At 41.8% G+C, this 20,422-nt stretch overlaps 2 protein-coding genes across 3 annotated transcripts in view; both read right to left on the bottom strand.

The window, feature by feature from the left end:
- The window catches only part of LOC102079722 (uncharacterized), a 65,287-nt gene extending 47,017 nt beyond the window's left edge, over window positions 1–18,270 (bottom strand). The window contains exons 1-4 of one of the 2 annotated variants that reach the window (XM_025901132.1): window positions 7,651–7,891; window positions 6,726–6,995; window positions 6,344–6,622; window positions 213–482 (exon numbers count right to left, since the gene is read on the bottom strand). In XM_025901132.1, coding sequence (XP_025756917.1) covers window positions 213–482; window positions 6,344–6,622; window positions 6,726–6,995; window positions 7,651–7,846 — 1,015 coding nt within the window. In that variant the 5' untranslated portion in view covers window positions 7,847–7,891. Of the gene's footprint in view, window positions 1–212; window positions 483–6,343; window positions 6,623–6,725; window positions 6,996–7,650; window positions 7,892–8,109; window positions 8,146–8,472; window positions 8,594–18,149 lie in introns of those variants that run through there. The other variant, XM_025901139.1, reaches the window with a different exon arrangement.
- LOC100695786 (zinc finger protein 239) overlaps window positions 1–20,422 on the bottom strand; it is a 630,955-nt gene that overhangs the window by 366,780 nt on the left and 243,753 nt on the right. The window lies entirely within an intron of this gene.

Here is a 20,422-nt window from a genome sequence, read left to right as displayed (position 1 = left end):
CAAGTAACAAAACATCTAAAGATAAAATGTAAAATGATATGATCATCTCAGAAATCCCTGTTCTACAACAGTGTCTGTAAAAATGTTTGCTGCATATATTTTAAAAACAATGTAAGATACTTTGTAGACTACTGAACTGTTCCTGTGCTGACCATTGTTATGTTTGTGAAATGGAGCTCAACAACAAACAAAACTAAAATAACTGAACTCACAGGTTATCTCAATGGTGACATCATCACTTTTATCAGTGTAGTAAACTGGGTTTCCTCTTCTTCCTCTGCAGTGGTTGATTCCTCCTTCAGATACTCTGATTACTCTGTTTTGTTGATTATCGGTTCTGAATTGAACTTCAGTGTTTGGGTCACGTCTGAACCACTCATATTTCCAGTCAGCAGAGCTCCCCACAGAGCAGGTCAGTGTCACACTGCCCCCTACTGGTATGATAGTTGATCCTGGAGTCAGTGTGGCCCTGGGTTTACCTGCTGTTAGGAAAAAAGTAGAAGAAAAGGAAAAAATTGGATTGTCATTTATGCTTAGAAATATTTACTCATATATGCTTAGAGTTTCATAATTAGTTGTAGATTGATAGAGGTTTGATCCGTAGTAGTCTGTGGAGACTGTGTGCCTCCCAGAGCACTCAGGCATGCACACACAACATAAGGTCATGAGAGAGGTTATATCTGCTCTTACTGATTTATGGTATAGGAGGACACCTACTCTGTATCTGGTTAAGTATAAGAGCCTTTTGTTTAGATGGACCGCTGGACTCCTGGCACCAGCTTTGGGGAGTCTTCACAGGTTCACATTCTCACACACACACACACTTGTATATCTATGTGAAACGTCATATGTTAATGAACCTATGCATATTCATGTAAGCACAATAAAAGGAGTGCTACAGGGAACCTGGCTGAGAGTCCGACGGAGGTCAAGAGGGCGGAACGACACCTGGCTTAATTGCACAATGGTACATTTTAATAACAACATTTTTATAATTAGAATAGAATTCCACTTTATTGTCATTGCACATGTCACAGGTAAAGGCAACAAAATGCAGTTTGCATCCATCCAGAAGTGCTTTAGCCATGATATAGATATATTACAATATATATTAGCAATAATATAGATATGTAAGTATATTACAGAAATGGGTCTATTATGGTATGTTATAATGTACACGGTATGAAGTATGTTATGAATATGCTATAACTATAAGTATGTACAGGCTGTAGTGAGTACAAGCTATGTACAGGATATGAACAGGATATAAATATGAAAAAAACTATACAGAAATATGAGATATACAGTTATACAGAAATGTGAACTATGCAAGTTATAAACAGTTGTAGGATTAAAAATTATTGTATGTACAGAATGATTATTTACACAGAACTATACAGTAGTGCAGTTAAGATAAGTGAGATATGTGGATAATTTCTACAGAGGCTGTATAAAGTGCTAGTGGTTGTGAGTGGTGGTTCAGTCCATGTTATTATTGTGTGTATGAGGGTACAGTTGTCCATTGTGTGTGTGTGTGTGTGTGTGTGTGTGTGTGTGTGTGTGTGTGTGTGTGTGTGTGTGTGTGTGTGTGTGTTCAGTCCATGTGTTAATGTGGGTCAGATGTCAGGAGGCAGAGTTCAGGAGTCTGACAGCTGTGGGGAAGAAGCTGTTCCGGTACCTGGTGGTCTTAGTCCGGAGGCTCCTGTAGTGCCTCCCAGAGGGCAGGAGGGTGAAGAGTCCATGTGATGGGTGACTGGGGTCTTTGATGATCTTCCCAGCCCTTTTCAGACACCGCTTCCTGTAGATGTCCTTTATGGCAGGAACTGATGCTCCGGCGATGTGCTGGGCAGTTTTCACGACCCTCTGCAACGCCTTCCGGTCCGAGGCAGAGCAGTTCCCGTACCAGACTGTTATACAGTTGGTCAGGATGCTCTCGATGGTGCAGCGATAGAAGTTCACCAGGGTGTCTGAGGACAGGTGGTTCTTCCTCAGAGTCACCAGAAGAGGCGCTGGTGAGCCTTCTTGACCAGCTTGGAGCAGTTGGTCGTCCAGATGAGATCCTCGGAGATGTGGACTCCCAGGAACTTGAAGCTGCTCACACGCTCCACAGCCGTCCCCTTAATGTAGATGGGTGGATGTGGGTCAGCATTCCTCCTGTAGTCCACGATGAGCTCCTTGGTCTTCTCGGTGTTAAGCAGCAGGTTGTTTCTGTTGCACCACTCAGCCAGACGATCCACCTCCTCCCTGTAGGCGGTCTCATCATTGTCACTGATGAGGCCAATCACCGTGGTGTCATCTGCAAACTTAATGATGGTGTTGGAACCATCAGCAGGTCTGCAGTCGTGGGTGAAGAGGGAGTAAAGGAAAGGGCTCATCACACAGCCTTGTGGTACACCGGTGTTCATTGTGATTGTAGATGAGCAGCGGTTATCCAGCCGGACATGTTGGGGGCGGTTGGTCAGGAAGTCCAGTAACCATTTGCAGATGAGGGAACTGATGCCCAGGTCTGTCAGTTTCCTGATGAGTTGTGAGGGGTGGATTGTATTGAACGTTGAACTGAAGTCTATAAACAGCATTCTGGCGTAGGTGTTGTTGTTGTCCAGGTGTGAGAGGACAATTATGTACCCTCTACTATTTCATCAATTGGATCAGTGTTTAAACAGGGAAATTAGTAGTAAAAACATCCCAGCAGTGTTATTGCTGATGTCATCTACTTTCTCCTCTCACACAGGTCTGTAATGCATTTCCATTTATAATAGCTGCACAGACAAATCTCTAATAGCACCACTTTAATTATACGACTTTTAACTCTTTATTTCTGGCCTTCGTTAGATATTATCATGTAACTACATGATTTAATAACTGCAGCAGTTTGCTTTGATTTGGCATCAGTCAATCTTCTTTCCACCCCATCAGAAGAAATCAGTAGTGATGGGTCCAGCAACACTGATGCACCGGCTCATGTATCAAGCTCACAGAGCGAAGCCTGTATCCGTGCGTGTGTCACTTTAAGAAAAAGTCACGTGATCGATACAGCTGCTGTATCGATCATTGCCAATGCGCCAAACTGTCTTTAAAAGGTACCGCATCTGCATCTGTCAACGGAATGAGTCGCCACCAAAAAATAAACAAAGTTACTCTCAAAACGATAAAAAAAAAAAAAAATACACATCTCTCCATGACAAAATGGAGCCCGAAAGAAAAACAAAGGTTTCTGCTGTGTGGGATCATTTCGACCTTTTAACTGCAAATAAGGTAACTGTTCGTCTTTCTTTTAGTGTAATCTATCAACATAGGAAAAACAGCAATGTGACTTGCAGTGTAAAGTGTTTATTTTATTTTATGCAGGCTAAATGTCGCATCTGTTCTGCGGAGCTTTCTTACACAAACAAAAGCACCTCCTCAGTGTTTAAGCATTATAGAGCCAAACATGAAAATGAGGAGACAAACACACCGAGAGTGAACACAGGTAGGCCTATATAGACATTGAGCAGCATGTGTTTTATTATTTTGAAATCAAGCATGTAGGAAGACTGTTCTGGACCAGGCAGTCCTGAATTTTATTATAAAGGACTGCCAACCCCTTGTGGAGAGTGAGGGGTTCAGGAAGCTGGTTCAGGTCCTTCATACGTTTTGCCAACCAGAAAGGTTTATATAGACAATGTCTCATCAGGTAGCTGATGTTAAGTACTGCATACTGATTTAATTTTGTTTCATCTTCAAACCATCAAGGTATTGTTAGCCAAAAAACATGCGGAGGAACTCGAACGAGTGAAAATGGAGTGTGCTGCAGTAACTGCCCCCACAACATCTGAGCCACAGCCTGGACCTCCATCAGAGCAGTCCCCTGTTCCAGGCAAGTTCAGTATTATCAGCTTATTCGTACATTTATTTTGATGTTAATGTGTACTCATTTGGAGTAGATGACAAAAACTAAAACGGCCATGCATTTGTTATTATTTCAGAAAACCTGTGGCAGCGGCTCGATGAAGAAGTTGGCAGACAAACCAACAATGAAACAGCGGACTCCATCATTGAGGTCCAGCGCTACTTGGCGGAGAGAAACATTACAAGATTAGAGGATCCTCTAACGTACTGAGGGAATAGGAAGACATCTTATCTGAACCTTTTCCACCTGGCTTTACAGTTTTTGTGTACCCCAGCTTCATCTGTGCCCTGTGAGCGTGTGTTTTCCAAAGCTGGGGAAATGGTGTCAAAAAAAATGCAATAGACTGAATGCAAAAACATTGGATAAAGTTATTTTTCTGAATAGAATAGAAAATTATAATAAACTCATTCACAATATATTTTAAAGATGTCTACAATATTTGAAATGTAAAAGATATAAAATGATTCCATGGGAAGTACAATACCTTACAGTGTGTACAAGTATGACTAGGTCATTGAATCAGTGTCTGTTGTGAGTCTCAAGTAAGTTGCCTGCAATGATATTTAAGGTCCAGCAGGTGTCAGTATGGAGCAAAACAGCAACACTGTGTCGACACAATATCGATACAGTTTGGGGAATGTGCTGAAACGCTTCACGAGGCCTCATCTACCCATCACTAGAAATCAGCATCTCTCCATATTAGAAAAACGTATCTTCATAACTTACACACTAATATCAACATTTCACACATCACTGCATTAATAAAACAAACTCATCCATTATTCCTGAGATAAAATGTATAAAAACATGTAATCCATGAACAAAAACCCTTCAAACAGTTCGGCCCCCTGTGGAGGAAAAAAATGTCTGTCATGGTCTTAAAATGTTGTTTTCACATTAGAGAGGTGTTCACATTCACAGCACATAGCAGAAACTATGTTCACATCACTGGGCTCTCTCCACCATTTCAGCTGCACAGACGTCACAGAGACACCATCTCTGTTTCTAGGCTGCCACAATAAACCAGCTGAACAATGAAAACATTAGATTTCTGCTTGTAGCTCCATCAGTCACCATGACAAGTGTACCAGCAAGGTGTACCTAATAAAATGTCTAGTAGCCTTCTTAATCTCTGAGATGTGTCCCATTTTCACAGATGTATAAAATCAAGAACCTTTCCTTTGTGGAAAAATGGGTCCAAAGAAGAGCGAGCTTCCTCTTTATAGACCTCTAAACTAAAACAGCGTTTTGTCTCAGTGTTTTTGCACTTTCAATAAAGACGGCACTGAACACACTAAAATTACAGCTTTAAAAAGTGTCAGTGTTCACAAGAACGATGGTGATGCAGCCACTGTGAAATCTGCAGTAGTGTTGCAGCAGATAAGGAGCAGATATTCTGAATATTACATAAACATCATACTGAATACTGTCAAACTGGCAAAAGCCCTCAATATTTACAGTAAAGCACACAATCTTATTCATCATCATCATCACTTTATGGGGTATTAGTTGGGGTCCCCAGCTCAATGGCGGGGCAGGCGGCTTGGACACTTGTGTTCATGATTACGATAACTCGAGAACTCATCATCTACTAATAATCTCAGATAAGTTCTAATCTCAGTGACCTCGAGGTCAAAGTTAGAGGTCAGGTTTTCTAAAAAACAAATCTTGTGAACTCGAGAAGGAAGTCACTTATGTTCAAGCTTACTTGCATGTACCAGGAAGCTGAGGAGCAGCACGACCATAAGATAAGATAACCTTTATTAGTCCCACATGTGGGAAATTTGTTTTGTCACAGCAGGAAGTGGACAGTGCAAAAGTTATGAAGCAAAAATTAGAATAAAATAAGAATAAATACAGTACACAACTGTACAGAATAGAATAAAATACTATGTACAGTAGAATAAAATAGAATAAAATATACAATAAGATAAAAATAGAATACAAATGCTATATACAACTGAGTAAAAAATACAACGATGTCTTTGTTGTGGAGTCTGACAGCAGTGGGGAGGAAAGACCTGCAAAATCTCTCTGTCCCGCACCGTGGGTGCCGCAGTCTCCCACTGAAGGAGCTGCTCAGTGCTGTCACAGTCTCATGCATGGGGTGGGAGATGGTGACTGAGATCAAGTATGTGTGTGTTTTATTTATGTTATCAGCTGGAAGTAAATTTCCATGAGACCTATAAATAGGGAAAATGTAGTTTTGTCATTATTTGTTTTGTACATTTAAAAGTTTACAAAGTGTTTTTAATAGACACACGTATATGATGCTTGTTTATTTCATCATTTTACTGGGGTGATGGTAATAAAGCTCAACATTAGCTTAATACCAGCTAAATGTCCGACACTTTGTGAAATGAATAAACTACGAGGCTACTATCAGGTTGATGTCATCCTGTTCTGATCATTGTTATGTTTGTAAAATGAAGCTGAACAACAAACATGACTTACTTGATACTGACAAGTTGAAGGCTTCACTCCACTCTGTTGAAGAATATGAGTCATCTCTGCGTCGACTCTTACACATGTAGTCTCCACTGCTGGACTCAGAAACATTGAATATCCAGTAATTATTGTGAGTCCACTGTGTGGTTTGCTTGGGTCCTCTCCATCTATACTCCCACTCAGTGGTTTCACCTCCTTCCTGCACCTCACATGTCAGACTGATCGTCTCACCGCTGAATATCTGAGGCCAGCTGGGTCGTCCTTTTACAACAACCTTATTGGAAACTGTTTATTAACAGTTAAGATACAAACAGAAACATCAGCTCAGCAGAGAAAACTTAACACTGTGTGTCTGAATGTGACTTTTAAACTAAATTACTGAACTCACAGGTTATCTCAATGGTGACATCATCACTTTTATCAGTGTAGTAAACTGGGTTTCCTCTTCTTCCTCTGCAGCAGTAGATTCCTCCTTCAGATACTCTGATTACTCTGTTTTGTTGATCATCTGTTCTCATTTGAACCTCAGTGTTTGGGTCACGTCTGAACCACTCATATTTCCAGCCAGCAGAGCTCCCCACAGAGCAGGTCAGTGTCACACTGCCCCCTACTGGTATGATAGTTGATCCTGGAGTCAGTGTGGCCCTGGGTTTACCTGCTGTTAGGACAAAAAAAGGAAAAATGCATTATTCATTATGAACTCATAAAAATATAGGAAATGTAAAATTTCAAAAATTGGTTTCATGTGGTGAAACTTTCCACCCACATTACTCTTTATCATATTTTTCTATTTATTTTCTCTCTGTGTTCTTTGATTTTTCTTCTCGTGTCTTTCTCAACATGTGGATATTGTTTCTGTAACTCTGGTTTAAATCTCTAAATAATTACAGTATAAATGTTTGTCTGACCTGAAAAAGTCACACTAATGTAAACTATCACAGGTCACTGCTGAAGGACACACAATGATGGTTTCAATGATGGGGTTTTTTTAAATAAATTAAAACAAATCTATATATCTATATCTATATCTATATATATATATAGATCTCTCTCTCTCTCTCTCTCTCTATACACACACACACACACACACACACAGAGTGTGAGTATTTTAGTACTGGGTTTACTGTGAGTAAAGCAATTGCGGGTAACACCTCAAGTGTTTGATTGATGCCATGTTTGAGTGAGTCTTCAGTTGTGTGAAGTAACAGGTAAAATTAGTGTCCTGGTTTAAGTTCAAGCTTCACAGCAACAGACACAACAGAAACAAGTTTCCATGACAACATTATTTAGTGTACATGTCACTGACCACTTACCCGACACAGTTACAGAGACAGTGTTACTGTTCTTTGTATTCTGTGAGCTCTTCATGTGCGCAGAGCAGCTGTATTTACCACTCTGAGCTGTAGATGCAATTTTTAAACTGAGACCTTCGTTTGTGTTGGAGTTTAAAATTTCTCGACCGTCCATGATAATTTTGTATTCCCAGTCAGTGTGTTCTCCTTCCTTCATGTCACATTTGAAGCTAACAAACTCTCCGATGAAAATGGTCGAGCTGGGTTCAACAGTTAGCACAGGAACTAGAATCCAACACAAACACAACATCATTGACCTAAAACACTTATGTACTTTACAAATCAAAATCTGTTCTGATATGTTCATAAACTTATAAATATATTGAGAAATAAAGAAAAACAGAAATGGAAAGTGTTTAAGATTGATGCATGAAGATTAATATTTACTAAATAAATGAAAAGTGCAAACTGTTCCGTCACCTTGAGCGTGTCCACTGCAGAGGAGCGTACAGAGAACTGCAATAAAGGAAGAAACTTCACACATCATCAAACTGAAGACTCACTCAAACATGGCATCAATCAAACACATGTTGTGTTACCAGAGGCTGCTATGATTGGTTTAAATGATATATTTAATGTAAAATGCATCAAATTATCACTGATGAAGAAACAAACCTTTCTTAGACAAACTAAACCAGCGTCAGTGAAATCTACTCCAGTCTACAAACAACCATGTTGAGAACAAAACATGAACTGAAATGCTGCAAATGACTGAAACTCTGTCATTTTACTAAAACATGTTCATCAGTCAGCATGAATCAAAGGAAGAAGTGATGCACTCACAGAATAGGCCCAGCTCACAGAGGAAAGTGGGTCCCATCCTCACATCCAGCTGTGACACGTCTGAAAACTTCTACGACTTTGTGTGAAGAGAAAGAAGAAGAAGCACACGAGACGCCGAGAACTGTGAAGAAAACAAAGACTTTAAAACTTCTTCTCTCACTGCTTCCTTCATTTTATCACACCTTTACAAACTCTGACTACAGCATGCTTTGACATGTGTTTACTCTCCTGGTGCTGCAGAAACAAATTAGTTTCATAAAAATCTCCCTAAGCAATAATAATCAAGTTGCATCATACACATGTGAGATCTGAGTAGCGAAAGGGAGAAAACGAGCAGATTACAAGTCCAAGACAAGTTTTAAATGTGAAGTTTTTTGTTTTACACCCAGAAACACAACAAGAGCACAGCTCTGGCTGCACCTCCACATAACATACACACACTGATCACATGTTAAACACTCTTTGTCATAAATCATATTTAGAAACAGAATGTATATAAATCTTATTTTCAAAACTAGTTTATAATCTTCTCATCTAATCAAACATCCATGAACACAAAAGTATGGATAAAAAGCAGTAAGTCTTGGAAACATTTCAAATACTGGAAGAACTACATTGGAAGCCTTGACATTAAAGTCTTGGAGCTCGACTGACTTCTTACAGAAACAGTGATGGACATTTTGTTTCCTTTGTCTGCTCCTCGTCTGCTTGTTGTGTTTGCTGGGAGCTTTGACACCAATAATAGTCACGCTCACAGACGCTCCACCACACAAACACATCATTCTGATGGGTTCAAACTGCTGTAGAAAAGTGATTAAAACTGTTAGCAAGTGTAACGCAAAGTTATTTAAGGGCTAGTGTTATTGCAATGGACGAGTCTATTGACTGACGCGCAGAAAAAAATGGTTCTTTATGGAGCCTAGATGGTGTGAATGATGAGACCAAAGACTGTAGTATCTTGTACCAAAAATATATTGAATAAATGGGGAAAAGGGGAAATGGACCAAAATAATCAATACAACACACAACATAAATAAATGCCCACAATCAAATAATTGTGTAACAAATAATAAATCAATTGCTGTGATTTCCTGTGCAACAGTCCTTTTGTTAAGAGTCCTTTTCGGTCCTTTTCTTTTTAAAGTTCACTTTTTAAGGTATTCCTCCTTAGGGTCCAGTTTCATACAATGGGGAAAAAATATGTCCGTAATCCATAGACGGCAAAGCGGGGGAAAAAACAAAGAATGGTCCTACCGGCTCGCCACTTCAATATGAAGAAGATCAATTTAAAGGGAAAAAAAACCTGACCTGTAGGCCAGAAAAATATCCATTAGTAAATCAAAATCAATTCAGTTTACCGGTAAACAAATACATTTTTCGGCAAGTCTATGTAACAATGCAAATCATCATCATCATCATCATCATCAATCACAAATGTACAACAGTTAAATTAGTAATCATCTTGGCTACGTAGCTTAATCTATATATTCCAGTAGCGTTCGCTACAAACAAATACAAAAATAACAATAAAGGAAAACAACTGTCTAACAGACAGCATAGCCGAATTCAAGGCAACACATAACAATAATCATTTAATTGCACTTTGTTTCAAAGTAAGCCCATTAAAGCGCTTAAGGAAATAAAGGTGTTCAAAAACAGCGGTTTTTGAACCGGAGTTCTGCTCGCGGTGGGAACGCCGCCGAACAAAGTCATTTGTTAATCGCGAAAACGGCCGGCTGGTTACTGACGACTAAAAGGTTGTTATTAGTAGATGTTAAGAACACTTACCGCTGAGGTGATACAATTTTATAGACGGGTTTAGGGGAGAAAAACGCTTTGTTTTCCAACGCGGTTCCACACAACATAAGCTTACAGCCACAGCAGGAGTCGAACCCGGAAGTATCCCTCCACGGCCGTATTCATAGTTGCCGCGACGTGGAAGGAGCCAATCAGGAGAGGGGCCTCAAATCAGCTGGCTTGAGTCATTTGACAGGGAGTAGTTGATATGGGTTACAGGTTCCCCCCTCGATCTCATGTACATCCCCGTACATGGTGGCTGGTTCCGGATGACAGGTTGCTCAGTGGCACTAAGTAGATGGTCCTCTTCATCCTCCAGTGCATGAGTGAAGGCGGTGGTTAAGCCATGGACTAGTGCCTGAATACTCTTCAAGATGGGCTGACCAAATCTAGAGTATTGTAACCGGTCTGGTGGCTTCCTGGTCCGAGTTGATGTCCTCACAGGTTCTAGTTCAGAGCTGGAGGTGTCAGAGCTAGACGGTAGATCAGCAGCAGAGGAGATACTGGGCTCAGTCGGCAATTCATCATTGGTAGGTTCAACATAGGACAGACTGTCCTCTGATTCCACAGGATCAGGAGCTTCCTCCTCGACAGGGGTTTCTGAGTCAGGGGTTTCGCTCTCTGCTGGCTCAAGAGGAGGCAACGGGAGTGTAGCAGGTTCACAGAATGGCATATCAGGTGGTAAAGTTTCAGTGGCTGAAACGGTGGATGAAGGTTCTGGCAGATTGTGGATAGTGGTGAATTGCAAAGGCTCTGAGACAGGATCATACCATAGATGCGATATTATGTCATCCTCATCTTCTGACTGAGGTTGTGCACAGTCCTCATCAGAAAGGTTGAGTGACCGCTTCCTGGTTGGTTTTACAGTTGTTCGGTTGGTTTCAGTGGAATCCAGCAAGAATCCACATGGCAGGAGGAGATCTCTGTGCAGAGTACGAATCGGTTTGGGTTTGTTCTCTGGTCGGAGAGTGTACACTGGAATATTGTCTGCTCTTTTTACCACCACATAGATGTCTGGTTCCCATTTGTCTGCGATTTTGTGTTTGCCTCGGAGTTTCACATTACGTACCAGCACCCTGTCACCAACGTCCAGTTCAGAGGGGGTGATATGTTGGTCGAAACGGCTCTTGTTCCTTCCCATGAGCTTCTCCGTATTACCAATGGCAATTTTGTAGCTCTTTTCTAGATTTGACTTTAGGTTCTGGACATACTGTGAATGAGTGGGCTGATTGTTGTCCACAGGCAGTCCAAAGACCAAGTCAATCGGGAGGCGAGGTTGTCGACCAAACATGAGCTCATAGGGTGAGTAACCAGTAACATCACTCCGGGTGCAGTTGTATGCGTGGACTAGGGGCTTAACAAAATCTTTCCAGTGAGTTCTCTCTTCAGTGGTGAGTGTTCCGAGCATATTCAGGAGTGTTCTGTTAAAGCGCTCGACTGGATTACCTCGTGGATGGTATGGTGTAGTTCTGATTTTGTGAATCCCAGCCATTTTGCACAGTTCTTTTATTGTGCGTGACTCAAAGTCTGGTCCTTGATCACTATGGAGCTTTTCTGGGATACCATAATGAACCAGGAAATTGTCCCAGAGACATTTGGCGACGGTCTTTGCTTTTTGGTTTGGAGTGGGGACAGCGACAGCGTACTTGGTAAAGTGATCTGTTATTACAAGGATGTCTTTGGTTCTGCTCCTGTCAGGTTCCAGTGATAAAAAGTCCATGCAAACCAGTTCCAGAGGTCGACAAGTTCGAATGTTCACCAGGGGTGCTGCTCTTTCAGATAAGGCTTTCCGTTTGGTGCATCTCTCACATGTCTTCACTTTATTCCACACATCATTGGCCATTTTCGGCCAGTAGAATCTTTGACGTACGAGGTCAAGAGTACGTTCGATGCCCAGATGACCCATCTTGTCATGCAGTTCTGACAGTACTTCAGCCCGGAATTTCTGAGGTAACACTAGCTGGTAATAGAGCTGGTCCCCAACTTGCCTCCTTCTCACAAGAATGCCGTTTTGGAGCTCCATGTGATGTTGGTCTCGGAGTAGAAGGGGCAGTTCTGGGAGTTCATCCCGCAAGATGGGAGGTGGACTTTCCCCAGTCTCTAGCAGCAATATGACATGCCTCAGGGTCTGGTCTTCCCTCTGTCTCTCAGCGATTTCAGCGGTTGTCAGCTGAGAAACAACAGGAGATGCAAACTGGGTGTCGTTGACGAAGCTGTCAGGCAAACTGTCGGTATGGGCAGTTAGTAACTGGATGAGTGCGGTGGTGGACGTCTTCTCAGCCATGCTATAAACAAGCTGACGGTCACAAATGGCTTTGACCGTGTGCTGATCGATGGAAATTGAGGTAGACTGATCCAGATGGTGTTGGGCAAATCGAAGAATTCTCTCCCTCTCCTTTTGGGACATTTGGTCATTGGCGAGGTCTCCATGTGGCCTGCGAGAGAGAGCATCAGCGTCTAGATTCTGCTTACCAGATCTGTACATGATTTTAAATGAAACTGTGGAAAGAGCAGAGAGCCAACGGTAACTGGTGGCATCTAATTTAGCAGAGGTAAGTAGGTAGGTGAGTGGGTTGCTGTCAGTAACGACAGTAAAGTTGGTGCCATAGAGATAGTCGTGAAACTTCTCCGTAACAGCCCACTTGAGAGCCAGAAACTCCAGTTTGTGAGCTGGATATTTTGACTCACACCTCGACAGACCGCGACTTGCGTAGGCAATCACCTGGTTTTGTCCTTGTTTCTCCTGGTACAGAATAGCTCCTAGCCCGGCAGAACTGGCATCTGTATGGAGAAGGTAAGGCTTCTGGGGATCGGCGAAAGCAAGTACTGGTGCTGTGGTGAGTTTTTTGATAATGGTGTCAAAGGCTTGTTGACATGCAGGAGTCCAGCGACTGGCAAGTGGTTCCTTAGGATCCAAATATTGGTCTCGCTTGATGGTGGCTCTGAGTTTTCGCTGAGATGGAGGATATCCAGCAGTAAGGTCATGCAAAGGTTTGACGATGTTGGAGTAGCCTTGGATGAACCTGCGGTAATATCCTGTGAAACCCAGGAAAGAGCGGAGTTCTTTAAGAGTCTTCGGAACCGGCCAGGACTTAAGGGTCTCGATTTTATCTGGATCTGTCTGCACACCATCCTTTGACACAACATGCCCCAGGTATTTTACGGTTTTCTGGAAGAACATGCACTTTTCAACTGAGAGCTTGAGTCCAAATTCCTTCAGACGGTGAAGGACTTTCAGTAGTCTCCTCTCATGCTCTTCAAGTGTTGGTGCAAAAATAATCAAGTCGTCAATGAAGACCAAGACTTCTTTCAAGTTCATTTCTCCCATGCACCTTTCCATTAGTCGTTAGAAGGTACTGGGTGCGTTTGTGACTCCCTGGGGCATTCTGTTGAACTCATAGAATCCAAGTGGACATACAAATGCTGTTTTGCTCTTGTCTGCCTCTTCCATTTCAATCTGATAATAACCAGATTTAAGGTCAAGGACTGAAAACCATTCTGATCCAGAGAGAGCTGTAAAGGTATCCTCCAACTTTGGCAATGCATATGCATCTTTGATGGTCTGCAGATTTAGTTTCCGGTAATCAATGCAGAGCCGCACACTCCCATTCTTCTTTCGCACCACGACAATGGGTGACGCAAAGGGTGAGTCTGACTCTCTGATGATCCCAGAGTCAACCAGCTCCTTCAGGTGTTGGCGCACAGCATCCAGATCTTGATGATGGATTGGTCTTGGGCGCTGCTTGAAGGGAGTAGGGTCAGAGAGCTTGATCTGATGTTTCACTTTGTCGGTTTTCCCAAAGTCAAGGTCGTGTTTGGCAAAGACATCATGGAGGGCGTTTAACTTCTCAGTAATACGACTCTTCCATTCCGGTGTTAAGGGGGAGTTACCAAAGTTGAAGTCGAATCCAGAAGTCACAGGGTTAGGAGGCATACTGTCATGACTCCTTTCTTGACACTGAATGGACTGAATGGCACTGATCTCCGCAATGATGGCTTTGGCTGGGAGGGTTACATCATGATCAGACTGGTTGCAGATTACCACGGGTAAGTGGTATGGCTGGTGAGAAGGGAAATCCATGACACAAGACGGGACCATTAAGCCACCTGGCAGAGGCGACGAAGTCGGGTGTTCCACCAACACAGCCTTCTCGGCCTGGAGGCAGCGTCCGAAAATTAACCCCTCCAGGGCAACAGTTTTTCCAGCTGGGATGGTCTGTGGTCCGTCAGTGTGCAGCTTGACGATTCCATGATGATTACTGTTGGCCAGTCTGTATCGTTGCTCAAAAATTTTCAGCACCGTTCTGTATCCATGAGGGGCTGGAAAGGAGGGTTGTTGGTCTGAGAATGCTTTCTCATATGCCAAGTCCAGAGTGTTTGTGCCAATCAGTATTGATGGCTGTTGAGCTGATTGGACATCAGGAACTACCAGAGCAAGTGTATCAACAGCTGTGGTGGAACCCAAGAAGTCGGAAGGGAAGGTGACGTTCATCTCCACATAGCCAAGGTATGGAACCGCTTGGCCATTCGCTCCCATCTCCAAGAGATTCTTCAGAGGTTGTATCTCCTGGTCAGAGAGATAATCATGGTGGAAGGAGTGAGAGATGGTGGTTACCTGGGACCCCGTGTCTAACAGGCAGTTGAATACAGTCCCTCCAATCGTGACCTGTGCTGTACTTCGGGTTCCAATGAGTCCTTTAGGCAGTGTGATGGAATGTCCATTTTGCTTGTGACTGGGACATGGGTTAACTGCAGCCTCCGTCTGTCCCTCCACAGAGACTGCCTCTAGTTTGATGATTTGTTGTTGCTGTCCCAAGCCTGCTGTCTTTTCTCAAGTTGTTTCTTCTTTTTCAGAACCAGTGTCGGGTTTGGAGGGTTGGCGCATCCTGCTGACATGTGCCCATCCTCTCCACATTTAAAGCAGTAGCCTGCTCTAGGCCGGGAACTGGTTGCACTGCTGCTGGGTCTTGGTTGTGCTGATCTGAGTTGAGGTGGTGCTGGCTTGGAGAATTGAGATTTCTGTGAGAGAAGAGCAGCCATTTGACTCTGCAGTTTCTGCATCTGTTGCTTCAGCTCATTAATAGCCTTGGTGTCTGAATGGCTACAAGCACATGTGCTCTGAGAGTGAACAGCGGCACGAGGCTTGGATGCAGTCAGGTGCTTCTTCATGAGATTCTCCTTGGCCAGCTGTCTACCCTCCTCAGTTCGAAGCAGTAGGAGGAGCTCTGCAAAACATGGGGGATCGCTCCTCAAGTTCTCCAACTGTAGTTTGTTAATGATATCGCTGTCCCAGCATCCTCTACAAAACTGCTTGAGTAATTGTTTTTTGAAGTCTGAAGACAAGATACCACCTCTTTTCATCACAGTGTTTAATGTGAGTTGTAAACGTTGCAAAAAAGCAGAGGGTTTCTCACCTGAATCCTGTAATGTATTCAGGAATTGAGCAAACAACTCCTCTCCATCTTATACTGTGGCGAAAGCAGAATCCAACACTTTTAAATAGATGGATGGAATTGTGTTTGAGCCCAGCCCTTTCACAACATCTGCTGCCGGCGGTAGCAAACTCTCAAGGATGCGACGAGTGATCTGCAGAGGTGTTAAATTTGGATCTGCTAATAGCAGTTCAATGTGAGATCTCCAGGTCTCATAATCGGTTTCGTTGGCTGGCTTGGGAATCTTCCCAGAGAAAGGACGAAGTCTGAATGCAGGTACGGTGTCTGTTTTTACAACATGCTCCACCACTACCTTTTGTATTTCCGGGGGGTTCATTTCAGTCTGTGACAGTGAAAATCTTTGGATGTGGCAGTGACCCCTGTTGGTCAGGTGAGGGATTGCTGGTAGCTGTCTCAGGGATTGCGGAGTGTCCAGACAACGACCCCTGCTGGCCAGGCAGAGATGGTGCAGGCTCCACAATTTGGACTGAGGCTCCCTCTTCTAAGTCACCATCTTGTTCCATTCCTTCCAGATGCTCACTGATTTGTCCCATCATTTCCCTCAGAATATCTGAAAAATCCCTGCCGCTGCGGCGTGCAAGTTGCTTGAGCTCGCCGAGGTAATCTGCAGGGGTCTGGACTCCCGCTGTGGCTGTGCATTCTGCGGCAAGCGATTTTACACAAAAAGTCAAAGCAGAGTAATTCTTTGACTGATGAGTATACGGGAAAAATGGATTAAGAGCAGTTAACGCAGAACTATCAACGTATTCAACGATCAGGTTTTTGTAAAACATACTATTTAAGTCGTCCACAAAAATAACCTTTTCGATACAACCGTATTGTTTCAAATAATCAAGAATTTCCTCATCTTTCTCAGTGTTTGTGGCACCAGAAACAATGACAGAATGTGCAATATTGACCCCACTTTTCTGAATAAACTTCATTTTCCCCTTGTCGCGGACCTTACCAAAACCACAGGAAATAGCAAATATTCAATTAAATCAAATAACACAAAAGAACAGTCATTCACACATCAGGCTCCTGGCTGGTTCGCCACATGTAACGCAAAGTTATTTAAGGGCTAGTGTTATTGCAATGGACGAGTTTATTGACTGACGCGCAGAAGAAATGGTTCTTTATGGAGCCTAGATGGTGTGAATGATGAGACCAAAGACTGTAGTATCTTGTACCAAAAATATATTGAATAAATGGGGAAAAGGGGAAATGGACCAAAATAATCAATACAACACACAACATAAATAAATGCCCACAATCAAATAATTGTGTAACAAATAATAAATCAATTGCTGTGATTTCCTGTGCAACAGTCCTTTTGTTAAGAGTCCTTTTCGGTCCTTTTCTTTTTAAAGTTCACTTTTTAAGGTATTCCTCCTTAGGGTCCAGTTTCATACAATGGGGAAAAAATATGTCCGTAATCCATAGACGGCAAAGCGGGGGAAAAAACAAAGAATGGTCCTACCGGCTCGCCACTTCAATATGAAGAAGATCAATTTAAAGGGAAAAAAAAAACCTGACCTGTAGGCCAGAAAAATATCCATTAGTAAATCAAAATCAATTCAGTTTACCGGTAAACAAATACATTTTTCGGCAAGTCTATGTAACAATGCAAATCATCATCATCATCAATCACAAATGTACAACAGTTAAATTAGTAATCATCTTGGCTACGTAGCTTAATCTATATATTCCAGTAGCGTTCGCTACAAACAAATACAAAAATAACAATAAAGGAAAACAACTGTCTAACAGACAGCATAGCCGAATTCAAGGCAACACATAACAATAATCATTTAATTGCACTTTGTTTCAAAGTAAGCCCATTAAAGCGCTTAAGGAAATAAAGGTGTTCAAAAACAGCGGTTTTTGAACCGGAGTTCTGCTCGCGGTGGGAACGCCGCCGAACAAAGTCATTTGTTAATCGCGAAAACGGCCGGCTGGTTACTGACGACTAAAAGGTTGTTATTAGTAGATGTTAAGAACACTTACCGCTGAGGTGATACAATTTTATAGACGGGTTTAGGGGAGAAAAACGCTTTGTTTTCCAACGCGGTTCCACACGACATAAGCTTACAGCCACAGCAGGAGTCGAACCCGGAAGTATCCCTCCACGGCCGTATTCATAGTTGCCGCGACGTGGAAGGAGCCAATCAGGAGAGGGGCCTCAAATCAGCTGGCTTGAGTCATTTGACAGGGAGTAGTTGATATGGGTTACACAAGCACAAGAAAAGACATTTAGTATTTTCCTCCTGCCATAGAAATATTAATCACCTGCTGCTAATTTTCAAGGAGCCACGAATCACTGATTATATTCTAAAGGCTGCTGCACAAAATCACTAAATTGCTTCAAAATACAACAAACACGTTTCCATGAAGCTTTGTAAACAGTTAAACAAACAGGTTACATCAGCCCAGAGACAAAATACTTACTCAGAGCAAATGGTCACAGCAGGCCAAAGCACTTTTTCCCACAACAGTGAAATATTTAAATAAAAATACTTTATTTATCATTTTAACTGACAAACTTCACTAATGTAAAGTCATCACTGCAAAATCTTTGAACATGAAGTTCAGTTCTGGTCAAATGTTCACTTAAATTCAGGAAGTGAGATGAAGTCCTCCTCCCTTCCTCCTAATGTCTCTGTTTCCTTAAAAGTAGCTGTAACTGTTGTATAGCTATGACCTGAAGTGAATCCATTCTTATGGAATGGAAACAGGGAGAAACAGCTGAGGTATGCCAGGATTGGTAAACAGTTGTAGCAGTAATTCTCTTCATGCTTTCCTTGCAGCTGGTGGTTAGGTCATGGGTTCAGTCGACATAATGGAGGGTCACATTTTATGTTGATAGAATTTGTTTTTATGCTGAGTTTGGTGTTTTTGTTTGTTTGTACTGCAGTTTGCTCACTAACAGGAGACTCCCAGTGCCTTAGCAGTGACTTGTTGGCTTTCTGTACTGTTTTATTATTTGCCCCTTTTTAATGGTGACTCATTGTGAGCATGTTGCTGCAGGTATTCTGAAGATAGGTGTGCACGTGTGAAATGCAACAGAACGCTCTGCTGTGCTGCTTTCATGTATAAGAGATTACGCCTCAGAAAAAATACAATACGTTTGAATAAATCTTTATTTGAACATTGAGAACACAACAAACACTAATAAACAACAAAATAAAACAATGAACCAACAGAATAGGAGTATAGATAACTTTAACTGTCATGAAATATAAGATCAGGTTTTCCCTGAGACAGTTCTAATTATGAGGTGATAAATGCCCGTTTTCAGGAAACATGTTCAACAAACTCAATGGCAAATCTGAGTTTTCAAGTCCCAAACAGCTGATCAGATGAAGTTCAACTGAGTGTACTCTGAGTTAAGTGTAGGGCTGTTCGATATAATGATATACATCGAATGATATGAAAATGTCTATGGTTTCATATTACCCTATCGCTTGTTTTGCAAAATAAACTGTTTATGATCAATTTTTTTCATCATTTGGAAGCCACTGTTTTTACGCGTTGGCGTTAGCAACAATGACGGTAAACCCAGCGTGTGGCTCCGCCATCCGCTTGTTTATTTCCCACATAAACCTTTCACAATAAAACTGAAGATCCTGTTGAGATTTTTCAAAATGAACTGAAATGATGAGAAACAGAAAGATCAGTCAGAACAAATCCAGGACCTTATTTCTAAACAAGGCATGTAGCATGGACATGGTTATGAAAAGTCTGACATGGACCAGAAAACTGTACTATGCAAATTATGCAGGAAACCGGTTCCCACCTCAGACTCAAACATGGAAAACCTTGTCAACTACCAATGCAAGAATCTTGTGAAAGAGTATGGAGAGAGTTTAGAAATGAGAAGCAAAAAAGAGCCAGGTGCTCAAAACAGGGTTCAGACACCTATCTCAGAGTCAAATTCAAGCACTTTTTAAGCACTTTCAAGGTCCCTTTTCAAGCTTTTCCAGCACCCCCCCCCCCCCCGCCACCGCCCCAAAAAACCAAGAATGCATGTTTCAATTCACATCACCTCAATAAGACCATGTGAAAATTAAAACAAATCATCCTAGGCGAACTTAAACACCTTTGTTCCCCTTTTGTTAAGACATAGAAAAACACACCACACAAAAATACTGCAAAAGGAAACGGTCACCTTATATGCATAGTGTATAAACTCAAAATGCACATTTCACTTGAAGATGAAGATGTGAAAATGTGAACAAATCAACTTGTTAGAGATATTCTTCTCCTGTTGAAAAAAAACCCCCCAAAAAATAAATAAATAAGTCTTCTCATCAGATACTGATGCTTCTTTCCTGTGTGACAAAAAATAGGAGACAGATGTTTGTTTGTTTGTTTGTTTTTTAAGTTAATTCCCAATAAAACTGTTCTATTGCTAACTACATTGCTGTCTGTATTATTGCTGAATTCCTAAACGAACACCTTTAAAGTGTTTGTGCTAATAACATCATGTACAGTCAGACAGGCATGGAGAACAGCACTGACTGGGAGGCTTTGAACAGATCACATAGTTCAATTCAACATATAAGACTTTAAGAATGCACAAGCATCCACTTAAAATCTATTGAATTTATCATCTGTGATATTATTATGTACAATTACAATGTATTTTGTTCATCTGCCTTAAATGAACAAGCACCCTTAAAGTATGAAATATTCATATACAAATACACATAAATGTGTCT

Source organism: Oreochromis niloticus, linkage group LG3 (assembly GCF_001858045.2).
Source record: "Oreochromis niloticus isolate F11D_XX linkage group LG3, O_niloticus_UMD_NMBU, whole genome shotgun sequence".
In the NCBI taxonomy this organism is placed as follows: domain Eukaryota; kingdom Metazoa; phylum Chordata; class Actinopteri; order Cichliformes; family Cichlidae; genus Oreochromis; species Oreochromis niloticus.
The sequence above is the reverse complement of the archived record's forward strand: the minus strand, read 5'-3'. Positions and strand labels throughout refer to the sequence as shown.